This window comes from Oncorhynchus mykiss, chromosome 21, assembly GCF_057628025.1.
Source record: "Oncorhynchus mykiss isolate SJ-2025 chromosome 21, ASM5762802v1, whole genome shotgun sequence".
NCBI lineage: Eukaryota > Metazoa > Chordata > Actinopteri > Salmoniformes > Salmonidae > Oncorhynchus > Oncorhynchus mykiss.
Window position 1 is genome coordinate 12,189,942 of NC_143042.1, and position 26,246 is coordinate 12,216,187.

Below are 26,246 nucleotides of genomic sequence, written 5' to 3' on the forward strand. Positions count from 1 at the left end.
AATCCTCTCTGGTATTGAGTCCTTGCATTTTGGGTGCCCCTGGGATGGATGGGCCGGCTGGTGTGGACCAAGTACCTCTGGGGAGCATCCAGGGTAACACTTATTGGCTGGCTGTGTTTACAAGGCGAGTCTACACACTGCAGACCTGCTCTAGTATGAGAGTTTTAAGAGTCACCCACAGTGAAGGAGGGAAGGCCCTCAACTCCCGAGCTCATTAAGGGTACTGCGGGTGTGTGTGTGTGTGTGTGTGTGCTCGCATGCGTGTGCTCGTGGATATGCATGGGTCCCCCACGAATACATTGCATTATCGATTTCCTCTTTTTTGCGACTCATATTCAGGCCTGATTGCTTTCTTCCATAACAGGGAGCTTGGTGTTTCCACTTGTTCCTGCCCTACTTATAACCTTGTAACTGTCTCCCTGCATTGATAAAGGCCAGCTCTCACTGTGGGTAATCACCTTTAACACAGGCAGGGCATAACTGTTGGCGGGTTATGGCTGTAAAACGGGTCCATGACTAGCACTGCTGCTCCCATCTGGCCTGGTGTTATTGAACTAGGTCCAATGACTGCATCCTACAGTATGGTGTGTTGTTTACTGCGTGGAATTACATTTCAATACATAAAAGTATATTACAAGGCCCTGTAAAGCTCTGTTTAAATGGTGGATATAACAGTTCAGAGAACACTCGCCCACACAGGGTTATACCATTACACACAGGACCCGCCCAGAGATCCGCCCAGAGACCCACCCAGAGGCCGGGAGTTTGACAGAGAGGCCTAGGCTGGCAGCTTGGCACAGTGCCAGTCATTTCATGCAGCTACACATCTGGGGCTGGTTGGCATGTGGCACGAGGGGCAGAGAGGCAGCGAGGCTGGCGGCAGGCACTCCATACACCCACGACTCCCTTCAGAGAGAGAGAGAGAGAGAGAGAGAGAGAGCGAGAGAATGTTTAGCGTATAATTAGGCCACAAATGAACTTGGTTTGTGAAACAAATTAGCACATTGAACAGTGCCAGGAGAGCCATCAGGGTAGGGCAGACATGCATTTAGCACATGCTCAGTGGTGGCCCTAATGGGGACCACAGCAACCCACACTGGTGTCCCCATAGGGATAAAGAGTCTGCCAAGCACCTTGCCCTTTCCACATCTATATAGTTGTTTGTGTATTAGACAAGGCATTTAGCTGATCCAATGTGATGGTCTTTCTGCATGATTGATGACCTTCTCTTTTTGTGTGACCGCATGTTGAGGTCATAAAGTAGCGATGCTAGAACGGTGCCTTGGTGCACACCAAATCACAACGTCTCCAACTCTAACAGACGCCCTACATGAATGACCTGGAGGAGGCAGTAGACAGAGCCCTGAGGTCATCTCTTCAGACCTGCACAGCCATTGGTCACCTACTGCTCTCCAGTCTTGGACTTGTGGTTGACGGATGGAACTTAAACAGCGAGAGGAAGAGAGAGTGTCGCTGTGAAATTTCAAAGTATGGAATGCTTGGGGGTCAGAGTTGACTTGTTCATGTGTAATGACTTAGCCCTTGGTCTGTGTGTGTCTGTGTGTGTGGGGGTTTGCAGGTGTGTGTGTGCAGGTGTGTGTGTGTGGGTTTGCAGGTGTGTGTTTGCAGGTGTGTGTGCATGTGTGTGTGTGCGCGGGTGTTTGCATGCCTACGTGCATGCTATTGATCTAGCCTGGGATGAGAGGGCTCCATTTTCATTTCCTCTAAAGGAGTCAGAGGTTCTGAGAAGCTCCAGGTTTTGATGTCAGGATAAGAGCCTGTTCTCTATAACACAGAGGATATCGTGTTCATCAAGATTACCCAGCCTCACCGTGTTCCTCCCTTTGATAAACTGTGAATGGAAACTGATTGAAACACACATCGTCACCAGACTGAATCAAACCACCATAAGGTTTCCTTTAAGGAATAAGTGACTCAGGTGAAGGAGGATGGTTTGGATGCCAGTAGAATGCTGATTCTGTTACATGGAAACATGGAAACACCTCTGGTATTTTTTGTTGAAGTGTGTGTGTGTTTTTCTTGCCATGATGCAGTGTGTGTCTCGGTGCTCGTTGGAGCGTGGGGGTGCTGTCAGCTTGGTTTCCTCTGTAATCGATGGATTAACAACAGTAGCGCTCCGACCCGAGTTCCGGGATTCCGCTCGGCCGAACACCCCTCTGGACCAGGGCCGGCCGCCGGGGGCCACAAGTAACGCTCCTCAGAGGGGCCACAACCCTCTCCACATCCCTCTGTCACCTTCCCTAACCCCTAGGGGTTACGATGGTACGACCACTGAGGAGAAGTAGCAGTTAACCTGAGCATTACGTTTGCTTGATCATTAAAGCATGGAGTTAGGTCTGTCCCTGCCGGTGGTTTCCAGTGACCACATGGATTTGTGTCTCTCATTACAAAGTAGTCCCGAGTTCCATTTGGTTTGTTCTAGAGGGATAATGGAATTTGCCATGGCTCGCCATGAGGTCACTGTCTCAGAAGTGGAATGTCATGCCATCGGTATGCCGACTGCCGAGCGCATATTCTAACATTGCTGTCTGTCACCGTAAAGTAAACCGTACTGTCCTGTTGGTATTGAGTTGAGCACAGCGTTAGCCTCCAGCTGGGACTGGATGATCAGCAATGCTCTGTCTTCCGCCTCTGTTTGCTTTTATGAATTATGCCCTGGTCTGCACCGCTGAAGAATCCCCCGGGTCTTTGAGGAGCCGTGGTATGTACAGGGACTGGATGACGTCCAAGATAGCTGGCGCTCTCTCCCAGGGGAATCATTCCTGGAAGTCCACTCCAATGTTTCTCCCCAAGAGTCAACCACAGAGAATATAAAGACTAAACAGAGATAATAAACTGAGACAGACACATAGAAATGGCTTAAAGCCATGATATGTCTTCAAACAGCTCCATTCCCTATATTATAGTGCTCTACCTTTGTACTGTAGACTTATCAGGACTTCGAGCTACTGTAGATTTCCGGCTTTGTGATCAGCTGAGAGGGGGCCAACCACAAAGCAGACCCAATTACCCAGCATCCATCCACCCAGCCTGGCTGAAGCACTAACAGCTGTTCGACCAGGAGTGGGGGAAGAAGCCAGGGATATCTTTGGTGTGTACTGTGTTTAATCTGAGCACTTACCAGCCGGCTATCTGCAGAGACAGCCTATTTGGCCTACATGGCTGTGTGCGCGTGTGTGGGTGGGTGGGTGTGCGTGTGCGTACTTACATGTGTCTATGTTCATTTGTGTGTCTTACCCCGTGTGCATTTATGTGCCAATCCTGAGCTGTACATGTGATTGCTTCAGCCACCAGGGACCCTGTACATGAAGCAGGACAGATGCCCAGTCTGCATCACTCCAGAGCTGCAGCCGGTCTTCTATGTCATGATTCTATTTCACGCCTGTGAAGTTGTGGCTCACCCGGCAAAGAGACACCCAGTCAGCTCCATTCCACTCCCCATCACATCCAACCACAGCCCACCATGCATGAGCAATACAATCTCATTATGCTGCTGTATACAAGCCTCCCTAGGGACAACAGCACACACAAAACACTCCACATGCTTCCCTTTCTGTCATTCACATTGTAACTTTTATTCCCTTACCTCTCTTTATCTCGCTCTAGCTACTCTCTCTTTCCCTGCCATATCTTTGCTCCAGGGGACCTCTCTCTCTCTCCCTCTCTGACATCTCTCTCTGACATCTCTCTCTCTCTCTCTGACATCTCTAAAGGGACTGTGAATGAGTGGCTATATTTACAGGATGGTCAGTGAAGCTGTTTTAACATGGCAGCTCAGGTTGCTAGCTGAAAGGAAGGGGCCATTAGTGTTGGGTTTCTGTTGTTGGATTCGGGGTAAACTTTGAACATTGAGATATTAAAGACATGATAGATCAGACTCCTAGTATATAAAAGAGTGAGAAGTCAATGGTTCTCTGTAGTAAGACAACTAAGCTCGGAATGTGCTGAGTGCAGGGAAAACGATTGCTCGTGACAGTACTGGTAAGGGGAGAAACTGTTGAAGGCTCATATCACTTAGTTCCCTGCTTAGCAAGAAGGATGCAATGTTTTGAGATAAAGAGGAGACTCCACCCAAAGTGGGGTATGAATACCACCACGGGGGAAGTCATGTCTTTTCTCTGAATACAGCTGTGTCGACCCTTTGGGAATAATTAAACTTGGTTAAAGCTTCTCTAGTGTCTGAGTTATTTACTCTGAAAATTAGAACCTAACACTGAAAGTCCACAAACGCCACTGTTGAAGTGGGAGGAGAGTCTGAAGATTTACGACCCCAAGGTCAAGCGGGAGGAGAGTCTGGAGATTTACGACCCCTAGGCCAAGCGGGAGGAGAGTCTGGAGATTTACGACCCCTAGGCATTTCTTCACATATAGACTCACCTGGAGCAGGTTGGCATGATCAGGGAGTACTCACCGACACATGGTTATACCCTTACACACAGGTCCCGCCCAGAGACCCACCCAGAGACCGGGAGTTTGACAGAGAGGCCTAGGCTGCCAGCTTTGCACGGTGCCAGTCATTTCATGCTGCTCCTCATCTGGGGCTGGTTGGCATGTGGCACGAGAGGCAGCGAGGCTGGCAGCCCTACATAGTCAGTCAGAATAACAGATATCTAATAGATAACTCTGTTGAATAGATAATCCCTGTTAAATGGATGCTGTGTTCGAGCCCAGTCATCCCAGCAGTGACACATCCCTCTTGGCTTTGTGTCTGAGGCTACAGAGATACAGAGAGATTAGCTCCTCTGTCTCAGCCCTGACGGCCATGCTGCGCTGTTACTGTGGGAAGATGCGGGCACACATCCACACTCTGTCTCTCACACACATTGAAACTCATGCACACACACAGACACACAGAGAGAGTGAGAGAGAGAGAGAGAGAGAGACACACACAGTAACACACAGTCAGATGGTTTGTGCCAGAGGGGAGATCAGTGGTAGGCTGGCACTGGGAGACTGCCTCAGTCTCTCACAAAAGAACACCCATATCCCACAATGCCCTTCTCTCTTCATCTCTGAACAAAGGCCATGCACAGGCCCACAATCTCTGACCTCACTTACCCCTCTGACCTTAATGCACTCACTATTTCTTCCCCCTCCCTCTCCCCCTCTCTCTCGCTTCCTCTCTCTTCCTCTCTTTCCCTCTCTTCCTCCATCTCTCTTCCTCGCTCTTCATCTTTCTTTCTCCCTCTCCCTCCCTCTCCCTCTCTCTTCCTCTCTCCCTCTCTCTCTCTCACTCTCGTCCTCTTTTTTCCTATCCCTCTCTTGTCTTAAATTATGTTTTTTTACAACAAGGCTGACAGGTTACATTCATTCTGATAAGTTAGTAGTGTTGGTACTATACATGATGTACAGTGTAGTAGTAGTGTTGGTGCTATACATGATGTACAGTGTAGTAGTAGTGTTGGTACTATACATGATGTACAGTGTAGTAGTAGCGTTGGTACTATACATGATGTACAGTGTAGTAGTAGCGTTGGTACTATACATGATGTACAGTGTAGTAGTAGCGTTGGTACTATACATGATGTACAGTGTAGTAGTAGCGTTGGTACTATACATGATGTACAGTGTAGTAGTAGTGTTGGTACTATACATGATGTACAGTGTAGTAGTAGCGTTGGTACTATACATGATGTACAGTGTAGTAGTAGCGTTCGTACTATACATGATGTACAGTGTAGTAGTAGTGTTGGTACTATACATGATGTACAGTGTAGTAGTAGTGTTGGTACTATACATGATGTACAGTGTAGTAGTAGTGTTGGTACTATACATGATGTACAGTGTAGTAGTAGTGTTGGTACTATACATGATGTACAGTGTAGTAGTAGTGTTGGTACTATACATGATGTACAGTGTAGTCATAGTTTTTTGTTGGATCAGCAGCAGTGGTTTTCTGTATGGCTGGGACCACTCTGATAAGAGTGAAGGGAATAGCTGGTTACAGACGGGAGTGAAACTGATCCTTCTCGCTCCCTCCCTCTGTCTCTCTCACTAAGCGTGCCCCATACCTTAAAGTGGGCCTTTTCCAAGCCACTATGAAAGGGTCTGTGCCACTTTATGCCACCTAGGTTTCATGCTTTTTGGACCCAGTACCTCTTCCAAGGCAGCTGTGTTGCAAAACTGTAAAAGGCTGGTCTCTGTTTGATTTCTGTTGTTTTGCTGACTGGGTAAAAACTTCCTCAGAGCACTGTGTTACCTGGGTTGGTTGGTGGTTGGTGGGTGTTTGTGCCAGTTTTGCTGCCCACCTTCAAGGGGGCTACACCAACACATGGCCTAGAGGTTCACAGTCAGCTCGGCCACAACTTCAGGGCTGCATTAAAAAAAATGGTGGGGCCACACCGAGCTCCTCTGAAATCAGTAGAGTAGAGGCTGGTTGAGCTGGAGTAGAAAGCAGAATGGGGAAGACAATACATTGTGACCTCAGTGACTTTGGGCTTTTTCCACCAGGGTGAATGAGGTCAACAGAGTTCATCAGAGTTTGTCAGGATGTGAGGAAAAGTGCAGTCAACATGGACTCATTAGAGAGCCAGGAAAGAGACAGCGATAGAAAGAGAGATGGATGGAGATGGGGAGAGAGAACATGGATATGAACAGCTGTTGGAGGCATTACTCAACATCTGTCCTGCTCTTCACTTAGTGGTCTGCTTACCAGGGCAGCCGGTACTGCCACACCACACACACACACACCACACACCACACACACCATACACCACACACAGAGCCAATTTCATAACTCACACATGCTAATCCTAATCACTAGCAATCTGAAATGTCCAGTGCAGTTTTCTTATGCACTTCCTTTATTCTTGACACCCAGAGCCAAATCTGAGGTGCACACTGGCCAGCTACTTTATTTATGTCTCGTCTGTCACAAGAGACTTTATCTTCCCTTCTGTTTGTTGTGTTCTTATATTCAGCCCTAAAACACCATCATTCAAGACTAAAACCTACAATTTGTTGATAATGGTTTTTGCATGGAGGATAAGGAGTGATATTATCTCCCTCCTTGGTGATAAGGTGGTTTCATTTCCTGTGTAGTGTTCCGTAGGGTGCACGCCCCACCTCATCTGAGTCACAGCAACAGGGAACATGTTACACACACACACACACACGCAAACAGTGTGCTCTGGTACTGCAGCGTGTGGTCTCCTATGAGCAACGCCACTGCTACAAGGGCATTGTGGGAAAATGCAAATATTGACACCCGCTCAATCTGTGTTTTAAATACGAGTCATTCGTCAATTACATAGGGCAACATGACCCATATTGTTAATACTGAGGCTTGCAAATACTACTATGGTGCTATTGTTAGGTAAAAGCTGCCATGGCTTCACACAGTAGCAGTTGTGCAGAGAAATAGCCTCCAGCCAAACATCAATGTGGACAGAATTGTTACAGACATCTATGTATACAGCGCCCTTTACATATTGACCTGGTTAAATCAATGGCTTGACATACGTTGATATGATCTGATGCATCTATGTGTGCATTTCCTGCAGCTGTTTGACCGCGTGAGGGAGGACAACCCAGACTTCCACCAGAAGATAGTTCCTATCAGCAGTGAGTTGACACAGCCTGCCCTGGCCATCAGTCCTGAGGACGTAGAGAGACTGACCTCCTGCGTCAACATCATCTTCCACTGTGCTGCCACCATCCGCTTCGACGAACCCCTCAAGTGAGGACCACAACCCCCTACACACTGACTCTTCCTCTATCACCTAGCTCACATGCTAACTCACCACTTTATCAACTCAACAAATCAAATCTGTTTGATTGTGTATAAATGCATGGACATAGCTTGTGTCTGACACAGAGAGAGGTACAAAGACATAGAGATCCTATTAAATGACGTCAACCCAGTAGACAGTCTCTAGTTGAGAGGAGGTCAGCCCGTATAGGGGCCAGGGTCGTCTCTATCTTGGTCACGTGTTTTATTCTTGTTGTTTTACTCAGGTCTGGTTTATGGGGTCGAAGGGTTTTGCTTTGTCATTGTCCCGAGTACCAGGAAGTGCCCAGTGTGCGGGGACTTCCTACAGGAAGTGATGTTTGGTTGATAGTGTGGTCTATTTGTGCTCTGGTGTTGACCAATGGGAAAGCTGATACATCTAGAGTATGATGAAGATGTTGAGAAAGACAACAGAGATTCCCCAATAATATAGCTTTGTGTAGCGTCTATCAAGCAACATTGTTGACCTAAAATGGTTGACAGGCAAACACGTACATCATTAAACATATTAAATCAAAATCCAAAACAATGTTGTTGAGCGAATAAAGACTTACAGTAACATTGAATTTATATTAAGGATTTTGAAACTGTTTAAGTTTTCAATATTCCACGTGGTTTCATCATCTCACGTAGTAGACAGTGCATCGATGTTCCATGTGGTGAGAGAGAGACAGACAGAGAGATGTATCCAGGGAGTCTGCAGGTAGCTAGCTGTAGGGGGTAGAGAGATGTCTTTAGATGTCTCCTACTCAGTGAGGAAGCAGGAATGAGGTCTTCAGAGGGATTATTAAAACATTAAAGAGCTCTGTGTCTATCTGTCTCAGTGTATTCTCACAAGTCTTCATCATACTGTTAAATACGCCTGTCTGGGTGCCTGTGTGGCTGCTGGGAACAGATCCCGTAGAGTAGGACAGACAGGACAGCCTTAAGGGATGAGATGCAGTCAGAGAGGTGAAAGGAAGTGTGGGGAGGCGGAACATTAGCCATGACTGACAGCTCAGTTAGGGAAAAGCTGTGAGATTGTTCTCTGAACAGCATCATAGCTCTCTTCTCTGACTTTGTCTTTTCACCGCTACCTCTCCATCCCTTCCTCTGTATTTCTCTCTCCCCTGTTCTCTCTCACGTTCTCTTGTCTGTCACACAATGTTGTCAAATTTGATTTGTCACCTACACATGGTTAGCAGATGTTAATGCGAGTGTAGTGAAATGCTCGTGCTTCTAGTTCCGACCATGCAGTAATATCTAACGAGTAATCTAACCTAACAATTTCACAACTACCTTATACACACAAGTGTAAAAGAATGAATGAGAATATGTACATAAAAATATATGAATGAGCGATGGCCGAACGTCATAGGCAAGATGCAGTAGATGGTATAGAGTCCAGTATATACATATGAGATGAGTAATGTAGGGTATGAAAACATATAAAGTAGCATTGTTTAAAGTGGCTAGTGATACATTTATTACATCAATTTTTTCATTATTAAAGTGGCTAGAGATGAGTCACTATGTTGGCAGGAGCCACTCAATGTTAGTGATGGCTGTTTAACAGTCTGATGGCCTTGAGATAGAAGCTGTTTTTCAGTCTCTCGGTCCCTGCATTGATGCACCTGTACTGACCTCGCCTTCTGGATGATGGCGGGGTGAACAGGCAGTGGCTCGGGTGGTTGTTGTCCTTGATTATCTTTTTGGCCTTCCTGTGACATTGGGTTGTGTAGGTGTCCTGAAGGGCAGGTAGTTTGCCCCCGGTGATGCGTTGTGCAGACCTCACTACCCTCTGGAGAGCCTTACGGTTGTGGGCGGAGCAGTTGCCGTACCAGGCGGTGATACAGCCCGACAGGATGCTCTCGATTGTGCATCTGTAAAAGTTTGTTTTTGGTGACAAGCCACATTTCTTCAGCCTCCTGAGGTTGAAGAGGCGCTGTTAGGCCTTCTTCACCACGCTGTCTGTGTGGGTGGACCATTTCAGTTTGTCTGTGATGTGTACGCCGAGGAACTTAAAACTTTCCACCTTCTCCACTACTGTCCGGTTGATGTGGATAGGGGGGTACTCCCTCTGCTGTTTCCTGAAGTCCACGATCATCTCCTTTGTTTTGTTGACATTGAGTGTGAGGTTATTTTCCTGACATCACACTCCGAGGGCCCTCACCTCCTCCCTGTAGGCCGTCTCGTCGTTGTTGGTAATCAAGCCTACCACTGTAGTGTCGTCTCCAAACTTGATGATTGAGTTGGAGGCGTGCATGGCCACGCAGTCATGGGTGAACAGGGAGTACAGGAGAGGGCTGAGAACGCACCCTTGTGGGGCCCCAGTGTTGAGGATCCGCGAGGAGATATTTTTACTTACCCTCACCACCTGGGGGCGGCCCATCAGGAAGTCCAGGACCCAGTTGCACAGGGAGGGGTCGAGACCCAGGGTCTCAAGCTTAATGACGAGTTTGGAGGGTACTATGGTGTTAAATGCTGAGCTGTAGTCAATGAACAGCATTCTTACATAGGTATTCCTCTTGTCCAGATGGGTTAGGGCAGTGTGATTGCGTCGTCCGTGGACCTATTGGGGCGGTAAGCAAATTGAAGTGGGTCTAGGGTGTCAGGTAGGGTGGAGGTGATATGGTCCTTGACTAGTCTCTCAAAGCACTTCATGATGACGGAAGTGAGTGCTACAGAGCGATAGTCATTTAGCTTAGTTACCTTAGCTTTCTTGGGAACAGGAACAATGGTGGCCCTCTTGAAGCATGTGGGAATAGCAGACTGGGATAAGGATTGATTGAATATGTCCGTAAACACACCAGCCAGGGAAACAAAGTTGCCAGGGGGTGTTGGAGCATAATCAGACAACAGTTTAATCACTGGGACCAAGACTACAGCTCTTCAGATAGTGCCATAGACACGGCATCTATGCTGTGCAAACGTACAAGGCTAGTCAAGCCTAGCACTGAAGCAGTGATAAGCACCATAGCCACTATAGCTGCTAGGATACAATATATCTAGCACCCTAATGAAAATCCAATAGCGGAATTCATTAATGACTCAGCAGCTTGGAACAGTGAGGAACACACTGTTGGGAGCAGTCCACAGTCACAGTGGTGTTCTCTCTTAAACTGGCCTAGTGCTCTGTAATAGTTCTAAAACTGGCCTAGTGCTCCATAACAGTTCTCAAATTAGCCTAGTGCTTTATAATAGTTCTCAAACATGCCTAGTGCTCTATAGTAGCTATCAAACTGGCCTAGTGCTCTATAATAGTTCTCAAACTGGCCTAGTGCTCTAGAATAGTTCTCAAGCTGGCCTAGTGCTCTAGAATAGTTCTCTATAATAGTTCTGAAATTGGCCTAGTGCTCTAGAATAGTTCTCTACAATAGTTCTCAAATTGGCCTAGTGCTCTATAATAGTTCTCAAATTGGCCTAGTGCTCTATAATAGTTCTCAAACTGGCCAAGTGCTTATTAATAGTCCTCAAACTGGCCTAGTGCTCTAGAATAGTTCTCTATAATAGTTCTCAACCTAGCCTAGTGCTCTATAATAGTCCTCAAACTGGCCTAGTGCTCTAGAATAGTTATCAAACTGGCCTAGTGCTCTAGAATAGTGCTATATAATAGTTCTCAAACTAGCTTAGTGCTCTATAATTGTCCTCAAACTGGCCAAGTGCTCTTGAATAGTTCTCTATAATAGTGCTCAAATTGGCCTAGTGCTCTAGAATAGTTCTCAAATTAGCCTAGTGCTCTAGAATAGTTATCAAACTGGCCTAGTACTCTAGAATAGTTCTCTATAATAGTTATCAAACTATCCTAGTGCTCTATAATAGTTTTCAAACTGGCCTGGTGCTCTAGAATAGTTCTCTATAATAGTTCTCAAACTAGCCTAGTGCTCTATAATAGTTTTCAAACTGGCCTGGTGCTCTATATTAGTTATCAAACTGGCCTAGTGCTCTAGAATAGTTCTCTATAATAGTTATCAAACTAGCCTAGTGCTCTATATTAGTTATCAAACTGGCCTAGTGCTCTAGAATAGTTCTCTATAATAGTTCTCAAACTAGCCTAGTGCTCTATAATAGTCCTCAAACTGGCCTAGTGCTCTAGAATAGTTCTCTAGAATAGTCCTCAAACTGGCCTAGTGCTCTGGAATAGTTCTCTAGAATATTCTCAAACTGGCCTTGTGCTCTAGAATAGTTCTCTATAATAGTCCTCAAACTTGCCTAGTGCTCTGGAATAGTTTTCAAACTGGCCTAGTGCTCTAGAATAGTTCTCTATAATAGTCCTCAAACTGGCCTAGTGCTCTAGAATAGTTCTCAAACTGGCCTAATGCTCTGATAGTTCTCAAACTGGCCTACTTGCCTACTTCTACTACCACTCTTATCCCCCGTGACATGCCACTGCCACTGACTGTCGCCACTGACTGTCATGACTGCCGTCCCCGCGCTGCCGTTAATGGGCAACTGCTGCCAAACCACATCTGACATCTGCACTCACATACACACACACACCGTCCACACTGCCTGACTGTGGCTGAGAAGCACTATCTTTCTCTGTAGACTGGCTGAGAGGTGAGCTAGAGTTCTGTCTGTTTATTCCTGGAATGGAAGCACATTCCTGGAATGAAGTGTGACGATTAAAGGGTTTGAGGGAGGATGATTATAATGCCAACCTTCCAACGTGCTCTTTCTCTCTCTCTCTCACCCTCCTCTCTCTCTTTTTATCTCTCTGTCGCTCTCTCTCGGTCTATCACGGTCTTTCAGTCGCTCTGTCTGTCTCTCTCGGTCTCTCTCTCACTGTCTCACTTTTCTCCTTGTGATGATATTATGGTAATGCATAGTGTGCTTATGCTTTTTAGTGTACTTATGCACAGTGATCTCTTACCTAGTCCTGCTGTGTGTGTGTCCTCTCTTCCTAGACACGCCCTGCAGCTGAATGTGATTGCGACGCAGCAGCTCCTGAGTCTGGCCCAGCAGATGCACCACCTCCAGGCCTTCATCCACATCTCCACAGCCTACGCCAACTGCAACCGCAGGCACATCGACGAGATCATCTACCCACCGCCTGTAGAACCCAAAAAGCTCATCGACTCCCTGGAGTGAGTAGTGTGAAGTCTACTTTCTGCACCCGAGTTGAGGGTGGGGTTGCTGCTATTACGACTCCATCTATTCAGGAAGTGAATTCATTTGCAAATTTCATGCATTGAAAATATACTCAGTGAAGATAAATGGCACATAGACCTGGATTCAATCAGATCAAGCTTTAACCGGCGAGAGCCAACACCCGCATAGCTGATGTTTTGGCGCAGTCGGAGGTGGAACTACGTTGTACCTGTCACATCGGTGAGCAGCTGCTCTTGTGATCATTGTCACAATGCCACACCTGTCCCACTCGCGTTGGAAGTTCAGAACGAGAAAATGTCTGCTTTAGGTATAATGTCGGGAGCTGCTTGTGGATTTGACAGCTCTAACGCTGTTCCACCAAACAACTGCTATGCTGGTGTCGACTAGCGCAGATCTGATAGAATCTAGCCATTAGTTAGATAAATGACAGTATATTCATTGAATTTCAATTAATCTCCTGAATGAACTGATTGAAATGGAATTGAACCGAACCAAGGGTGCTGTCAAGTCCACACCACCTTGTGCCATTTCCAACTAATGATTGATTATAAATACCATCACAGACAGCTATCAGAGTGAATGATGTTTCGTCTATCTACACAAAATGCCAACTTTACTTCAATCCTGGCATGTGTCCTGTACCATTGTGATGTGAGTCTAATTGTGAGTGTTCTCTTGTGTCTGTGACTGCAGGTGGATGGAGGACAGCATTGTCCGTGACATCACACCGCGCCTCATCGGGGAGCGCCCCAACACCTACACCTACACCAAAGCCCTGGCAGAGTGCGTGGTTCAGAGGGAGAGCAGCAAGCTCAGCATCGGCATCATCAGACCCTCCATAGTGGGAGCCAGCTGGCAGGAGCCTTTCCCTGTGAGTACCGTTACCATTGAGATGCAGTATCATTCTGTGAGACTTGATTACTCTACTGGGCATTGGCACTGGATAGCTGGCAGCAATAAAGTCAATAGATGATCAATAGATACATGGATCACATTCTGTATGTAGTCTGTGGACGTTAAACAGTGTACTGACTGGTCAGCAAGATAAGTATATCAGAAGAAGTGTGATTGGCTCAGCCACCTGACTGTTGAGAAATATATCACAATTTATAAAAATCTATGTAGCACTTTCACTGTGATGGTAAAAGGGCTCAGTCAAAATCCTGTCAATTCTCACACCATCATGTCCTGCTGTGGTGCCAAATGGATGGGAATTAGCGATCGATCGCTGTAATAGTACACTGGTCAATATATCTCCCCTGTGTACAGTCAGACTTAAAGGGGGATTGGGGGTGTAATGGTGAGTAATGGTTGTATTAGGGTTGGACCAAGACAGGTGTGTTCTTATGGTTCAGAAAGTCCGGCTTGGCTGGATTCCAGGACTCGAAGATGAGCATCCCTGACCCCAACAGCTGGGTAGGCGATGTGAGGGGGGCAAGGAAGGGGCGATGGGGAAAGGGAAGGGGTACTGCCAGTGCTGAAACCGGAGAGCCTCTGAATGTCTCCTACTAGATAGGTCACTGAAAAGCAACTGTAGGTTAATGGAAAGGCCACTCTGAAAGTGCAGTAATCAATCAATCAATATAATGTATTTTATAACGGCCTTTTGACATCAGCAGTTGTCCCTAGAAAGGCAGGAACCTAGGGAGAAAGCTAGCTAGGAACCAACTTCCGAGGGGTGGCCAGTCCTCTTCTGGATGTACAGGGTGATGGTACTTTCATGAATAAGCTGCTTTTTATTTTCTATTCTGTCCGGCTGTTGTAGTGTAGGATAACATCTTAGCGTAAGGATTCCACAGCGTTTAGCGTTATAATCTCACTTAGCATAGCGGCAGATGGACATATTAAAGCCTTTTAAAAATAAATGTAGACTTTATTGCTGCTTAAAATTTTGGAGGAGCAATAGGAGGATGGTGTTCAACATTTCATCATTTTCATGACTATAATATTCGTCAAAGTTCTTTCCCCCAAATCAAATTCAGGTGACATGCTTACTTTATTTTCCTACAGGAATATTATTTGAACGTCTGAGGCTTCATGAATTCACACAGAAAGAGACCAAAGATCTAGAAGACGAAAAAATTATTATAAGAGTATAATACACTTTTAAACAGCACTAAGTATATTCACAGAAAACGACTACATAACCCCAGGGCTGTATTTAGTTTTCTGGGACTGTAACTTTTGAACAGTGTAGGATCCAGAGCCAGTGGGTGTAGAAGTGGAGATGGGCCAGGCCTGCCGGCAAAACAGCCAAAAGATCACGTATTACCAGTTTATTACGCTGGCAGTTCGAGACCGTGGGAGCGACGAGACGAGGGAGGTGTGTGTGTGTGTGTGTGTGTGTGTGTGTGTGTGTGTGTGTGTGTGTGTGTGTGTGTGTGTGTGTGTGAGTGAGTGAGTGTGTGTGAGAGAGAGATTAACTTCCATCTCGATGTCCTCAGAACTCCGTTAAGTGTTAAAATGTCACTGGGGGTCAAATATGTATACCTGCAAAAATGGACTCAGACGGTGTGATAAGGACTCTTGTCTGTCTGTCTGTCTGTCTGTCTGTCTGTCTGTCTGCACCAGATCATGTAGCCTTACCCTGTATTGACAAGCCACAGACAGACCCACACAAATAAGCCAAGTCTATTACCAATGTATTACCGGAGGGCTAATTGATGTGGACACTGTGTTACTCTCCCTATCTCAGTCTCACTCACCGTAGGTAGCTAGCCTAGCACACCACCGGAATGCTAACTCAGCAATCTAATTGATGATGCTGTTAGGAGGCTATTTGTAACTTGATGATGTTGCAGCAATGTTATAGCTGCTTGAATCTAGAATCCCTAATTGAAACAGTAACAAAGCGGACACCCTGCCTGTGTTTTGGTAAAAAGCTGAGGGATGGGCCTGGAGAAATATAACCACTCTCAAATTTTATAGACAGAGCTATGGATGCAAGGACTGACCATCCATGATATTAAAGTTATAGTTAAAACTATGTTTTTAGGTTACACAATGTTTGTTTACATTTACAAACATTAAAGTACAAAAAGCTTGTATTTTGGGTTCTGATGGGGTACGACAGTTGAACTAAGCTCATTAGGCATTTATAGGGTATATTCTTCAAGAATCAATGGGTATATATCATTAATTTATACATCCAAAAATAGATGTAGCAACTAAGGATTCCAGCTTTAACGGGGGTACTTAGGGTTCTCTTTCATCTACGTCTCTATTCAGTCTGCCTCGCTTTAGCGTTCCAGATTGCGAGATATACATTTTTAAGTACTTTCCGATTGAACAGACATATGCAGCATTTGACTGCATATGTCTAATGCGGGAACATTGCCTTTAAATGACAGATTGAATAGGGCCCCTAATCTCTCATTACACTAATTTATTCCCTCCCTGTTCCTCTGTCTCAGGGCTGGATCGACAACTTCAATGGACCAAGCGGAGTCTTCATCGCCGTAAGTACCAGGATATACTTATTACGTTGTATTTTTCATATACTCATTTTGATGCCACTAGTTTAAACGATGATCAGGTGATTATGAGATGTGGTGGTAACCCTGTGTCCTGTCTGATCAGGCGGGGAAGGGCATCCTGCGCACCATGAGAGCCAACAATGATGCGGTGGCGGACCTCATCCCCGTGGACGTGGTCATCAACCTGACCCTGGCCGCTGGCTGGTACACGGCAGTGCACAGGTTAACTTTCCCCCCAGGTGGAATATGGTTTGACCAATGACTGTATGGTTTAACCCACACAAACAAACACCCCCCATATTGACCTGCAGGAAGTTCTCCTGTAAACCTACCTTAGCCCAGTTTGTTCGAACACATCTCCCCAGCTCTACACCATTGACTGATGAGGAAGCCCAGTGTTTTCAATTGATGTGATTTGTGTTCCTGGGCTCATTTTATAGATGTTTCCTAATGGACCCTCCCCTTTGATCCCTTTAACACTTGACCCCTCTGACCTCCTCTCTCTGCTCCCTTGCAGACCCAAAGCAGCGCTGGTTTACAACTGCACAACGGGCGGCATCAACCCTTTCCACTGGGGAGAGATCGGTAGGTATCTGTCTGTCAGTTTGTCTGCCTGTTATAGTGACATCATTAGTGCTTGTTCATCTGCCACTGTGGCTTCCGTCCTCATAAATCAGTGTACTTTAGTAGTTGAAATCTTGATCAAATCAAATCTTATTGGTCACATACACATGGTTAGCAAATGTTATTGCGAGTGTAGCGAAATGCTTGTGCGTCTAGTTCCAACAGTGTAGCAATATCTAACAATTCCACAACTACCTAATACACACAAATCTAAGTATAGGAATGGAATAAGAATATATACATATAAATATGTGGAGGGGCAATGACAGAGCGGCAAGATGCAATAGATGGTATAAAATACAGCATATACATATGAGATGAGTAATGCAAGATATGTAAACATTATTAAAGTGGCATTATTAAAGTGACTAGTGATCCATTTGGTTGATGGTGTTGTCACTATGCATCATACATTCCCACCAGGGATATGAAACGGTGGGTTGTCTGTCAGTCCTGGTTCTCCTAAATCAGTTTGAATGGTGTAGCAGTGGGAAGCAGGTGGATAAATGATCTGTCATAATTAGATGCCCAGGGATTTGACAGTGGTGAGGGTTTACTGCCACCTTCTGGCAGCTAGTAGAACATTACATCTGTTTGACCTCACCACTGTGGATCTGCCCAAATGACAACTCCCATCAGCAGTAAAGCACAGTTGCCCAAACAATAACAAGTAGAGGCAAAGTGTCATCATGAAATCATCACCCCCACCAGCATTTTGGTTGTGGAGGCAGCTCACCTCCCAGCCCATCATCTACAGTATATCCCAGTGATGAGATGAAAAGGATGCATGCAGGCCGGGTATCTGTCAGGCTCAGATTAGCGCGGTAGCGGGCGACAGCCAGGGTCCCTATACTATCAGATTAGTGAATCTGCTCCTTTCACTCTGGGAAATTGCCACCAGATGGCTGGCAGAGGGATTAGGGCTCATCACTCTGCCTCGCTGTTATAAACCTGGGATAGCGGGCACTAATCTACCGGACCACATAAGAGCTAAGAATCAAGCTAATCAAACTGGGTCTAGGGGGCCCATGGGGCTGTTTAGGGAAGTTGGAGGTTAGCTGGCTGGATATGTTATCAACATTCTGGTACCTTAATTGGTTTTGGTCGCCTTCTGTCCACTGTCCGTTTCTCACCCCGTTTTGAAAAAGGTCAATATATTTGAGGAGCGGCAGTAAGGAGAGGGAACGTGGTGGGAAATGCTCTTGCAAGAAATTAGATGGTCATTCACTCGCTCGACATCAGGCAAATAACGTTTACAGAGGAGGAATCACAAAATACAAAGTAATAAAAACTAATATAGCTACTTGCGCAATACATTCTATAGATAAAAGAATAAGTAAAGTATTTCTCCTTCGAGAAAACAGCTGATTCAAAGGGGGTGTGGCAAAGTTTAAAACACTTCGGCGCTAGCAGCTATGATTATCCTTGGCGAGAGGAGGCTATCGAGGACTGGATGACACTCCTCTGATAGCTTGCAAATGAATTGACACTCTTCATGACCACTTATCACTGAGGAGAGGCTGGACTTTTGTGCAATAGAGAATCTCCCAAGGAATCGATGAAGGAGCCCTTGAATTGAGAAAGAGCCATGGAATAGTGCTCAGGAGTTTTCCTCATTCAGGCTGGGATTCAATCCAAGGCTTGTTATAGAACAGCGCACTAGACACCCGACAATGTACCATTTAACAGCACCATGAATTGATCCCCGGCCTCAATCTTGTTCTGAGGGAAGCTCCACTTTCTAGGGCAGAACAAATGTGATTGGTTGGATGAAAACTAAGTGGGCAGAGCTTAGACTACCAAATCAATGGGTGGAGTTTACAGATGAGAGTCAAATAAAATAAATGCTCTCAGGGAGGTAGGTTGGAGGTGGATGGAGGGCATTCAACATGGATTTTGACCCAAAAGGTTGCCAGTTCGAATCCTGGTTCTGAATTTTGATTTCCTTACCAAACATTTTTAACTAATTACATTTCTAATCTTAGTTTTTTTTAAACTTCGACGGAACAGCATTAAATACGTGAAAAAACAAAGTTGCTACCCTCCCCCCTACTAGCGCAGTGGACTAGGCGCAGGGATTGGGACCAGAAGGTCACAGGATCTAATCTTGCTGATGTCCTTTTTCAAAAAATGTATACTTGTGTTACCTTTCCCTATCGAAGAACACACACCCTCAACACCAAAACCATCTTTCAACTCTTGTTAGTGTAGAATATTCACTGTGGCCGAGATTCAATAACATGACCCGTTGTCAGCTATGCACCTTGTAAAGGCAGTGCTCAAGGTAAACACAGCATGTTCTCCCTTTCAATGGCACATAACCAACAAATCACGATCAGATAGAATCCTGGCAAAAAAATATTTCATCCCTTCCCAAAATATTGTTCTACTTAGAGTTAAGATCTTAGAACAAATGATGGAGCGTTGATCATCCACAGAAATGTGCTGGAGCATGGTGCGGCTTTGATTCTTCGAAGGGTCATGTGTGGCACGTGGTCTCCGAGCATTTTGTACTTAAATCCAAGACACTCCATTTAGGATGAGATGTATTCATTTGTAGAGGTCTCATTTCATGAATTGCAAATCTTACAGCATGTTAAGAATTTGCAAAACATCCCTTATGAAAAAAGATTGCAATTGGGCTAGAGTATAAATGCAGCAATTACTACATCCAAAATACCACAGTTGACTACAGTTACTGTAAGGGATATATTGCATTCCAATTGGTTGTGGCTAACATTAGCTAGATGACTAACGCTAATGAGGCAAAGGGGGGGGGGGGGGGGGGGGGGGTGTTAAGGTTAGCCAACATGCTAAGTATTGTAGTTGCTAATTAGCTAAAATGGTCTGTGAGGAGATTAAAACACAACCTTTGGGTTGCTAGACATTAGTCTGCGTAAGGCAAAAGTAACATGTAATAAAGAGTGTCCCGGACTTACATTTACTGTGTTACATCTAGTCTGGGTATAATGGAAGGTGAAGGGGCGGTACCACAACATAATAGACAAGGGTTTAACCAATATAAATGGTTCTCTATTTTGTAGTTAATAAACAAAAGATGTATACAAGTCTTTACAACAAATAAAATGCTGGGCAGGTGGTAAAAGTCCAGAGTTCAATGACAGGAGATAATTTCTCAAGTTTTCCTCGCCATTCTCCAGTAGTCGTTGCTGGCCAGCCTCCATTAGCATAGTAGAGGGCTGGGTAGCCAGGATCTGTCCTTTACTCCATTGCAATGAGGTTGGCTTCAGACAACCATGGTTCACATGGGCTGCAGGCTTCAATCACCAGAGTGGTCTTGGGAGGGGTATCACAGCTGTAGGGGATGGGCCCAGTCTACTTGGACCTCTGCCTCATTTTCCACCTTTAACGTTTCAGCCTGTGCGTACGGTTCTTCCTCCACTTGGCTCTCATCTTGTGGAGATGTCTCAAAAGTGATGATCAACTTGAAAACAAAAACACTAAAACAGTTAGAGGGAATAAATTAAATGGGAAAGCCAAAATGACAAAACTACAACTCAACAGGAGAGAGCTACCCTCGTGCTTACCCCGGATAGTCTTCTACACAGGAGAGAGCTACCCTCGGACTTACCCCGGATAGTCTTCTACACAGGAGAGAGCTACCCTCGGGCTTACCCCGGATAGTCTTCTACACAGGAGAGAGCTACCCTCGGGCTTACCCCGGATAGTCTTCTACACAGGAGAGAGCTACCCTCGGGCTTACCCCGGATAGTCTTCTACACAGGAGAGAGCTACCCTCGGGCTTACCCCGGATAGTCTTCTACACAGGAGAGAGCTACCCTCGGGCTTACCCCGGATAGTCTTCTACACAGGAGAGAGCTACCCTCGGGCTTACCCCGGATAGTCTTCTACACAGGAGAGAGCTACCCTCGGGCTTACCCCGGATAGTCTTCTACACAGGAGAGAGCTACCCTCGGGCTTACACCGGATAGTCTTCTACACAGGAGAGAGCTACCCTCGGGCTTACCCCGGATAGTCTTCTACACAGGAGAGAGCTACCCTCGGGCTTACCCCGGATAGTCTTCTACACAGGAGAGAGCTACCCTCGGACTTACCCCGGATAGTCTTCTACACAGGAGAGAGCTACCCTCGGGCTTACCCCGGATAGTCTTCTACACAGGAGAGAGCTACCCTCGGACTTACCCCGGATAGTCTTCTACACAGGAGAGAGCTACCCTCGGACTTACCCCGGAAAGTCTTCTACACAGGAGAGAGCTACCCTCGGGCTTACCCCGGATAGTCTTCTACACAGGAGAGAGCTACCCTCGGGCTTACCCGGATAGTCTTCTACACAGGAGAGAGCTACCCTCGGGCTTACACCGGATAGTCTTCTACACAGGAGAGAGCTACCCTCGGGCTTACCCCGGATCATCTTCTACACAGGAGAGAGCTACCCTCGGGCTTACCCCGGATAGTTTTCTACACAGGAGAGAGCTACCCTCGGGCTTACCCCGGATAGTCTTCTACACAGGAGAGAGCTACCCTCGGGCTTACCCCGGATAGTCTTCTACACAGGAGAGAGCTACCCTCGGGCTTACACCGGATAGTCTTCTACACAGGAGAGAGCTACCCTCGGGCTTACCCCGGATCATCTTCTACACAGGAGAGAGCTACCCTCGGGCTTACCCCGGATAGTCTTCTACACAGGAGAGCGCTACCCTCGGGCTTACCCCAGATAGTCTTCAACACAGGGGGAACTAACCTCGCAAGCCTGTTCACTTCTTTATAGAGGCTGGTAGGTCACGAGTCTTCAAAGGAAATCACACAGGAACAAATTCACACCAGTATCACCCACTGTTCCCCCAGTAGTTTTACCTTGGTTTGAGCAGCCTTGATTGCAGCCAGGTGGGGAAGGTGTGCAGCTGCTGTGAATGAGGTCATTAGTGCAACAGAAAACCACACCCCTGAATACATCTCAATTCTCTAATATAGTGGCTGAGGAAGATGTGAAAGGCACGTCCTTAACGTTACTCATCTTAAAATGCCACAACAGAATAGAGCTGTAAGATAGGGATGTCAGATTCCTTCACATTTGTAACTCCTTTGTATTTTCTCTCTCAGAGCACCATGTGATGTCCAGCTTCAAGAGGAACCCTCTGGAGCAGGCTTTCAGAAGGCCCAACGCCAACATCACCTCCAACTACCTGATGAACCAGTATTGGGTCCTGGTCAGCCACAAGTTCCCTGCCCTCATCTACGACCTCTACCTGAGACTGTCTGGACAGAAACCCCAGTAAGAATTCTAATGTCCTGACAATCAGCATTATCACTAGACCATTGTTCGGTCTATGAAAATTGAACTACCTACTTGTTTTCAACCCACTCAACAGTGTGATGTAAAAATATATCAAATTATCTGTAATCATTAAGAAATCAGTGTTTGCTGCATACAAGTGATCTTCAGTGAAACAAACATTTCAATTGCGTTATAAACATACATGCAGCACATTTGGACTGAGATCCTCCATTCCGCTCTCTCTGTGTAGGATGATGCGTATCTTCAACCGGCTGCACAAGGCCATCGGCCTGCTGGAGTACTTCAGCAGTCAGGACTGGGAGTGGAACTCAGAGAACATGAACATGCTGATGAGCCAGCTCAGCCCTGAGGACAGGAAGGTACAGTAGACTCAGCATCCATCTATGCACACACTGTATCTCCTCCGCATGTTGATGTATATAGTCAAATGGTATGTTTAACACCTAGTAATGCCACCAAGCCATCACTTCAGCTCAAACAGCTTTATTGATTAAGACAACAGGTCACTAATACTTACATCATTCATTTTCAGAGGGTTAAATTATAGATGTCCCATAATCGCCTGAATGTGACCATAATAGCCATGTCTTACCGCACATCAACATCCTAACTCTCTCCCCCAGACATTCAACTTTGACGTGCGTCAGCTGAACTGGCCGGAGTACATCGAGAACTACTGCATAGGCACCAAGAAGTACGTTCTGAATGAAGACATGTCCGACATCCCTGCAGCCAGGCAACACCTCAGGAAGTGAGTAGACTACTTACAGGACTGACTGTGTTTGTTCCTGTCTTATTTTCAAGAAGGATGTAAATGACAGTGTGTACTTCCAACTCCCTCCCTCAGGCTGAGGAACATCCGCTACACATTCAACACTCTACTGCTGGTCTTCATCTGGAGGGTGTTCATCGCCCGCTCTCAGATGGCTAGGAACATCTGGTACTTTGTGGTCAGCCTCTGCTTCAAGTTCCTCTCCTACTTCAGGGCCTCCAGCACACTCACCAACTGATGACCAACTGACCGTTGACCAGCTGAACGCCCTGCTCACCACCTCAACCAGACCACACCCCTCAGACCTCCAGCAGCACCCAACCCCACCCCTCAGACCTCCAGCGGCACACAACCCCACTCCTCAACCAGACCTCACCCCTCAGACCTCCAGCAGCACACAACCCCACTCCTCAACCAGACCACACCCCTCAGACCTTCAGCAGCACACAACCCCACTCCTCAACCAGACCTCACCCCTCAGATCTCCAGAAGCACACAACCCCACTCCTCAACCAGACCACACCCCTCAGACCTCCAGCAGCACCCAACCCCACTCCTCAACCAGACCTCACCCCTCAGACCTCCAGCAGCACACAACCCCACTCCTCAACCAGACACTGTTCCTTCTGACCCTGTTGTACGTCATACAGTAAAACCACTATGTAAGTGTTATTTCTTTTCTAACTACGGCTATTCTTAAAGCGACAGATTACATGTGCAACAATAAACTCATTGTATACTCTCCCCACATTTTTGCTCATAGTTTACGTCCTCCCCAACCCAGACACAATGTCATAGAAGAGGATTTTTTTGCATACTTGAAATACTGTATGTCAGGCCTCCTCTCTTCTTCCATGGGCGAAGTGTTTTTACCTTGTATTGGTTTGTACTGACAGAATATTTGGGAACCTGCACTCTGTAGCGAGGCCAGCTAAGGATATCCGAGAGTAACTTCGGTGTTGATCACATTAAAGGCTTTATTCAATCTGTAAAGTTGAAGCGTTACAGACTCTGTGATATAAATTAAAAAAGGTAATTTCCAATTGAGCCAACACATGCAGCTTTTACCGTGAATGCAGTCTGCAAAAGCAGGTACATTCCTTTTGTTTCAATCATGCTGTAAAGCTGAACTTCTGTGATGCGGATTGAATGGAGCCCACTGGAGACTACTACTGAAGTACTACAAACATCTGACCTGGTTGATGACTACTGAATATTGCCATCGGTATGATTGACACAACGCATAAGACTCATTCTTTGTTTTACCGTTTGTCCACTTTTTACCTGTTTTGTACAGCAGTTTATTTTGAAACTAAGTTTACTATTTTTTCATCTTTATAAATAATTGCGTCAAACTAAGGCTTGTCTTATGTAAGTGGTACAGTGCATTCGGAAAGTATTCAGACCCCTTGACTTTTTCCAAATGTTACATACAGCCTTGTTCTAAAATGTATTAAATACATGTTTTTCCTCAATCTACAAACACTACCTCATAATGACAAAGCGAAAACAGGTTTAGACATTTTTTCAAACTCATAAAAAACAAATACCCTATTTACACAAGTATTCAGACATTTTCTATGAGACTCGAAATTTAGCTCAGGAGCATCCTGTTTCCATTGATCATCCTTGAGATGTTTCTACAACTTGGAGTCCATCTGTGGTAAATTCAATTGATTGGACATGATTTGGAAAGGCGCACACCTGTCTAAGGTCCCACAGCTGACAGTGCATGTCAGAGCAAAAACCAAGCCATGAGGTCAAAGGAATTGTCCGTAGAGCTCCGAGACAGGATTGTGTCGAGGCACAGATCTGGGGAAGGGTACCAAAAGATTTCTGCAGCATTGAAGGTCCCGACGAACACAGTGGCCTCCATCATAAATGGAAGAGGTTTGGAACCACCAAAACTCTTCCTAGAGCTGGCTGCCCAGCAATCATCACATCTGGAGGAAACCTGGCACCATCCCTACAGTGAAAGATGGTGGTGGCAGCATTATGCTGTGGGGATGTTTTTCAGCGGCAGGGACTGGGAGACTAGTCAGGATAGAAGGAAAGATGAATGGAGCAAAGTACAGAGATATCCTTGATGAAAAACCTGCTCCAGAGCACTCAGGACATCAGACTGGGACAAAGGTTCACCTTCCAACAGGACAACGACCCTTAGGACACAGCCAAGACAATGCAGGAGTGGCTTAGGGACAAGTCTCTGAATGTCCGTGGCCCAGCCAGAGCCCGGACTTGAACCAGATCAAACATCTCTGGAGAGACCTGAAAATAGCTGTGCAGCGACGCTCCCCATCCAACCTGACAGAGCTTGAGAGGACCTGCAGAGAAGAATGGGAGAAATTCCCCAAATACAGATGTGCCAAGCTTGTAGCGTCACACCCAAGAAGACTCAAGGCTGTAATCACTGCCAAAGGTGCTTCAACAAAGAACTGACTAAAGGGTCTGAATATTTATGTAAATGTGATACTTTGCTAAAATTTCTAAAATCCCTGTTTTTGCTTTCTCATTATGGGGTATTGAGGGGGGGGACAATTTTAGAATAAGGCTGTAATGTAACAAAGTGTGGAAAAAGTCCAGGGGTCTGAATACTTTCCAAATGCTCTGTAGATGGTGACAGTATCGTATATAAGTGTGGAAGATGTGTAAATAGTTGAAGTTCTATATTATTTTTCTAGACTACCTAAAAGAGTAGTATTCCTGAGGGTTGATTCTTCAGGAGTCTGACTCTACCACAGAACTCCCCAGACTAGATCTGTAGTGTTACTTGTGGCAGACAGCAGTAGTCCAATTTTATTCGTTGATACAGCTATATACAGTATCTATGGTAGAAGTCTTGACTAAATGTACCCCAAATCCTCCCTCTGGAAAAACATTTATATGTGAGCCAGTAATGGTGTGCAACAATGGTGACCGTCCTTTCCTAAATTCAGTAAGGAATTATGAACCAAACGCACGCCAAATACAGAAAATGGCCTTTTCTGTACAATGAAGTTGTACAAAATGTCCTGCTTGTTACGGATCTTGGCATCTGTCATGTTGATAACAAAGCAGTGTCTTTGTTATGATACATAGTGGAAGCAGAGCACTGTGGGTAGATCAGAGCTAACTGGGCAATGTTCTGTAAACTGCAACACTTATGACTGTTTATTTTGTTTCATTTTCCTTTTTCAAATGTTAAATGACCCTCTATTTCTGCTCTGAAAACACTGTTTGGCAAAACATGAATAAACCAAAAGACAACAAATTGGT

The 26,246-nt window shown here is 45.8% G+C and overlaps 1 protein-coding gene and 1 long non-coding RNA gene across 4 annotated transcripts in view; one reads left to right on the plus strand and one right to left on the minus strand.

Moving 5' to 3' along the window:
• The window catches only part of LOC110499985 (fatty acyl-CoA reductase 1), a 55,290-nt gene extending 29,049 nt beyond the window's left edge, over nt 1-26,241 (plus strand). For all 3 annotated transcript variants that reach the window (XM_036957241.2, XM_090213775.1, XM_036957242.2), the window contains 10 exons: nt 7,524-7,699; nt 12,637-12,816; nt 13,535-13,712; nt 16,255-16,299; nt 16,421-16,539; nt 16,835-16,902; nt 22,024-22,195; nt 22,449-22,578; nt 22,843-22,970; nt 23,067-26,241. In XM_036957241.2, coding sequence (XP_036813136.1) covers nt 7,524-7,699; nt 12,637-12,816; nt 13,535-13,712; nt 16,255-16,299; nt 16,421-16,539; nt 16,835-16,902; nt 22,024-22,195; nt 22,449-22,578; nt 22,843-22,970; nt 23,067-23,229 — 1,359 coding nt within the window. In that variant the 3' untranslated portion in view covers nt 23,230-26,241. The remainder of the gene's footprint in view (nt 1-7,523; nt 7,700-12,636; nt 12,817-13,534; nt 13,713-16,254; nt 16,300-16,420; nt 16,540-16,834; nt 16,903-22,023; nt 22,196-22,448; nt 22,579-22,842; nt 22,971-23,066) is intronic.
• On the minus strand, nt 19,958-22,489 carry LOC118942909 (uncharacterized). Its single transcript, XR_005038556.2, has 3 exons — nt 22,401-22,489; nt 21,778-21,827; nt 19,958-20,386 (listed from the first exon to the last, which is right to left on the minus strand). It is a non-coding gene; the product is annotated as an uncharacterized LOC118942909 (long non-coding RNA).
• Nucleotides 26,242-26,246: the final 5 nt, after the last annotated feature.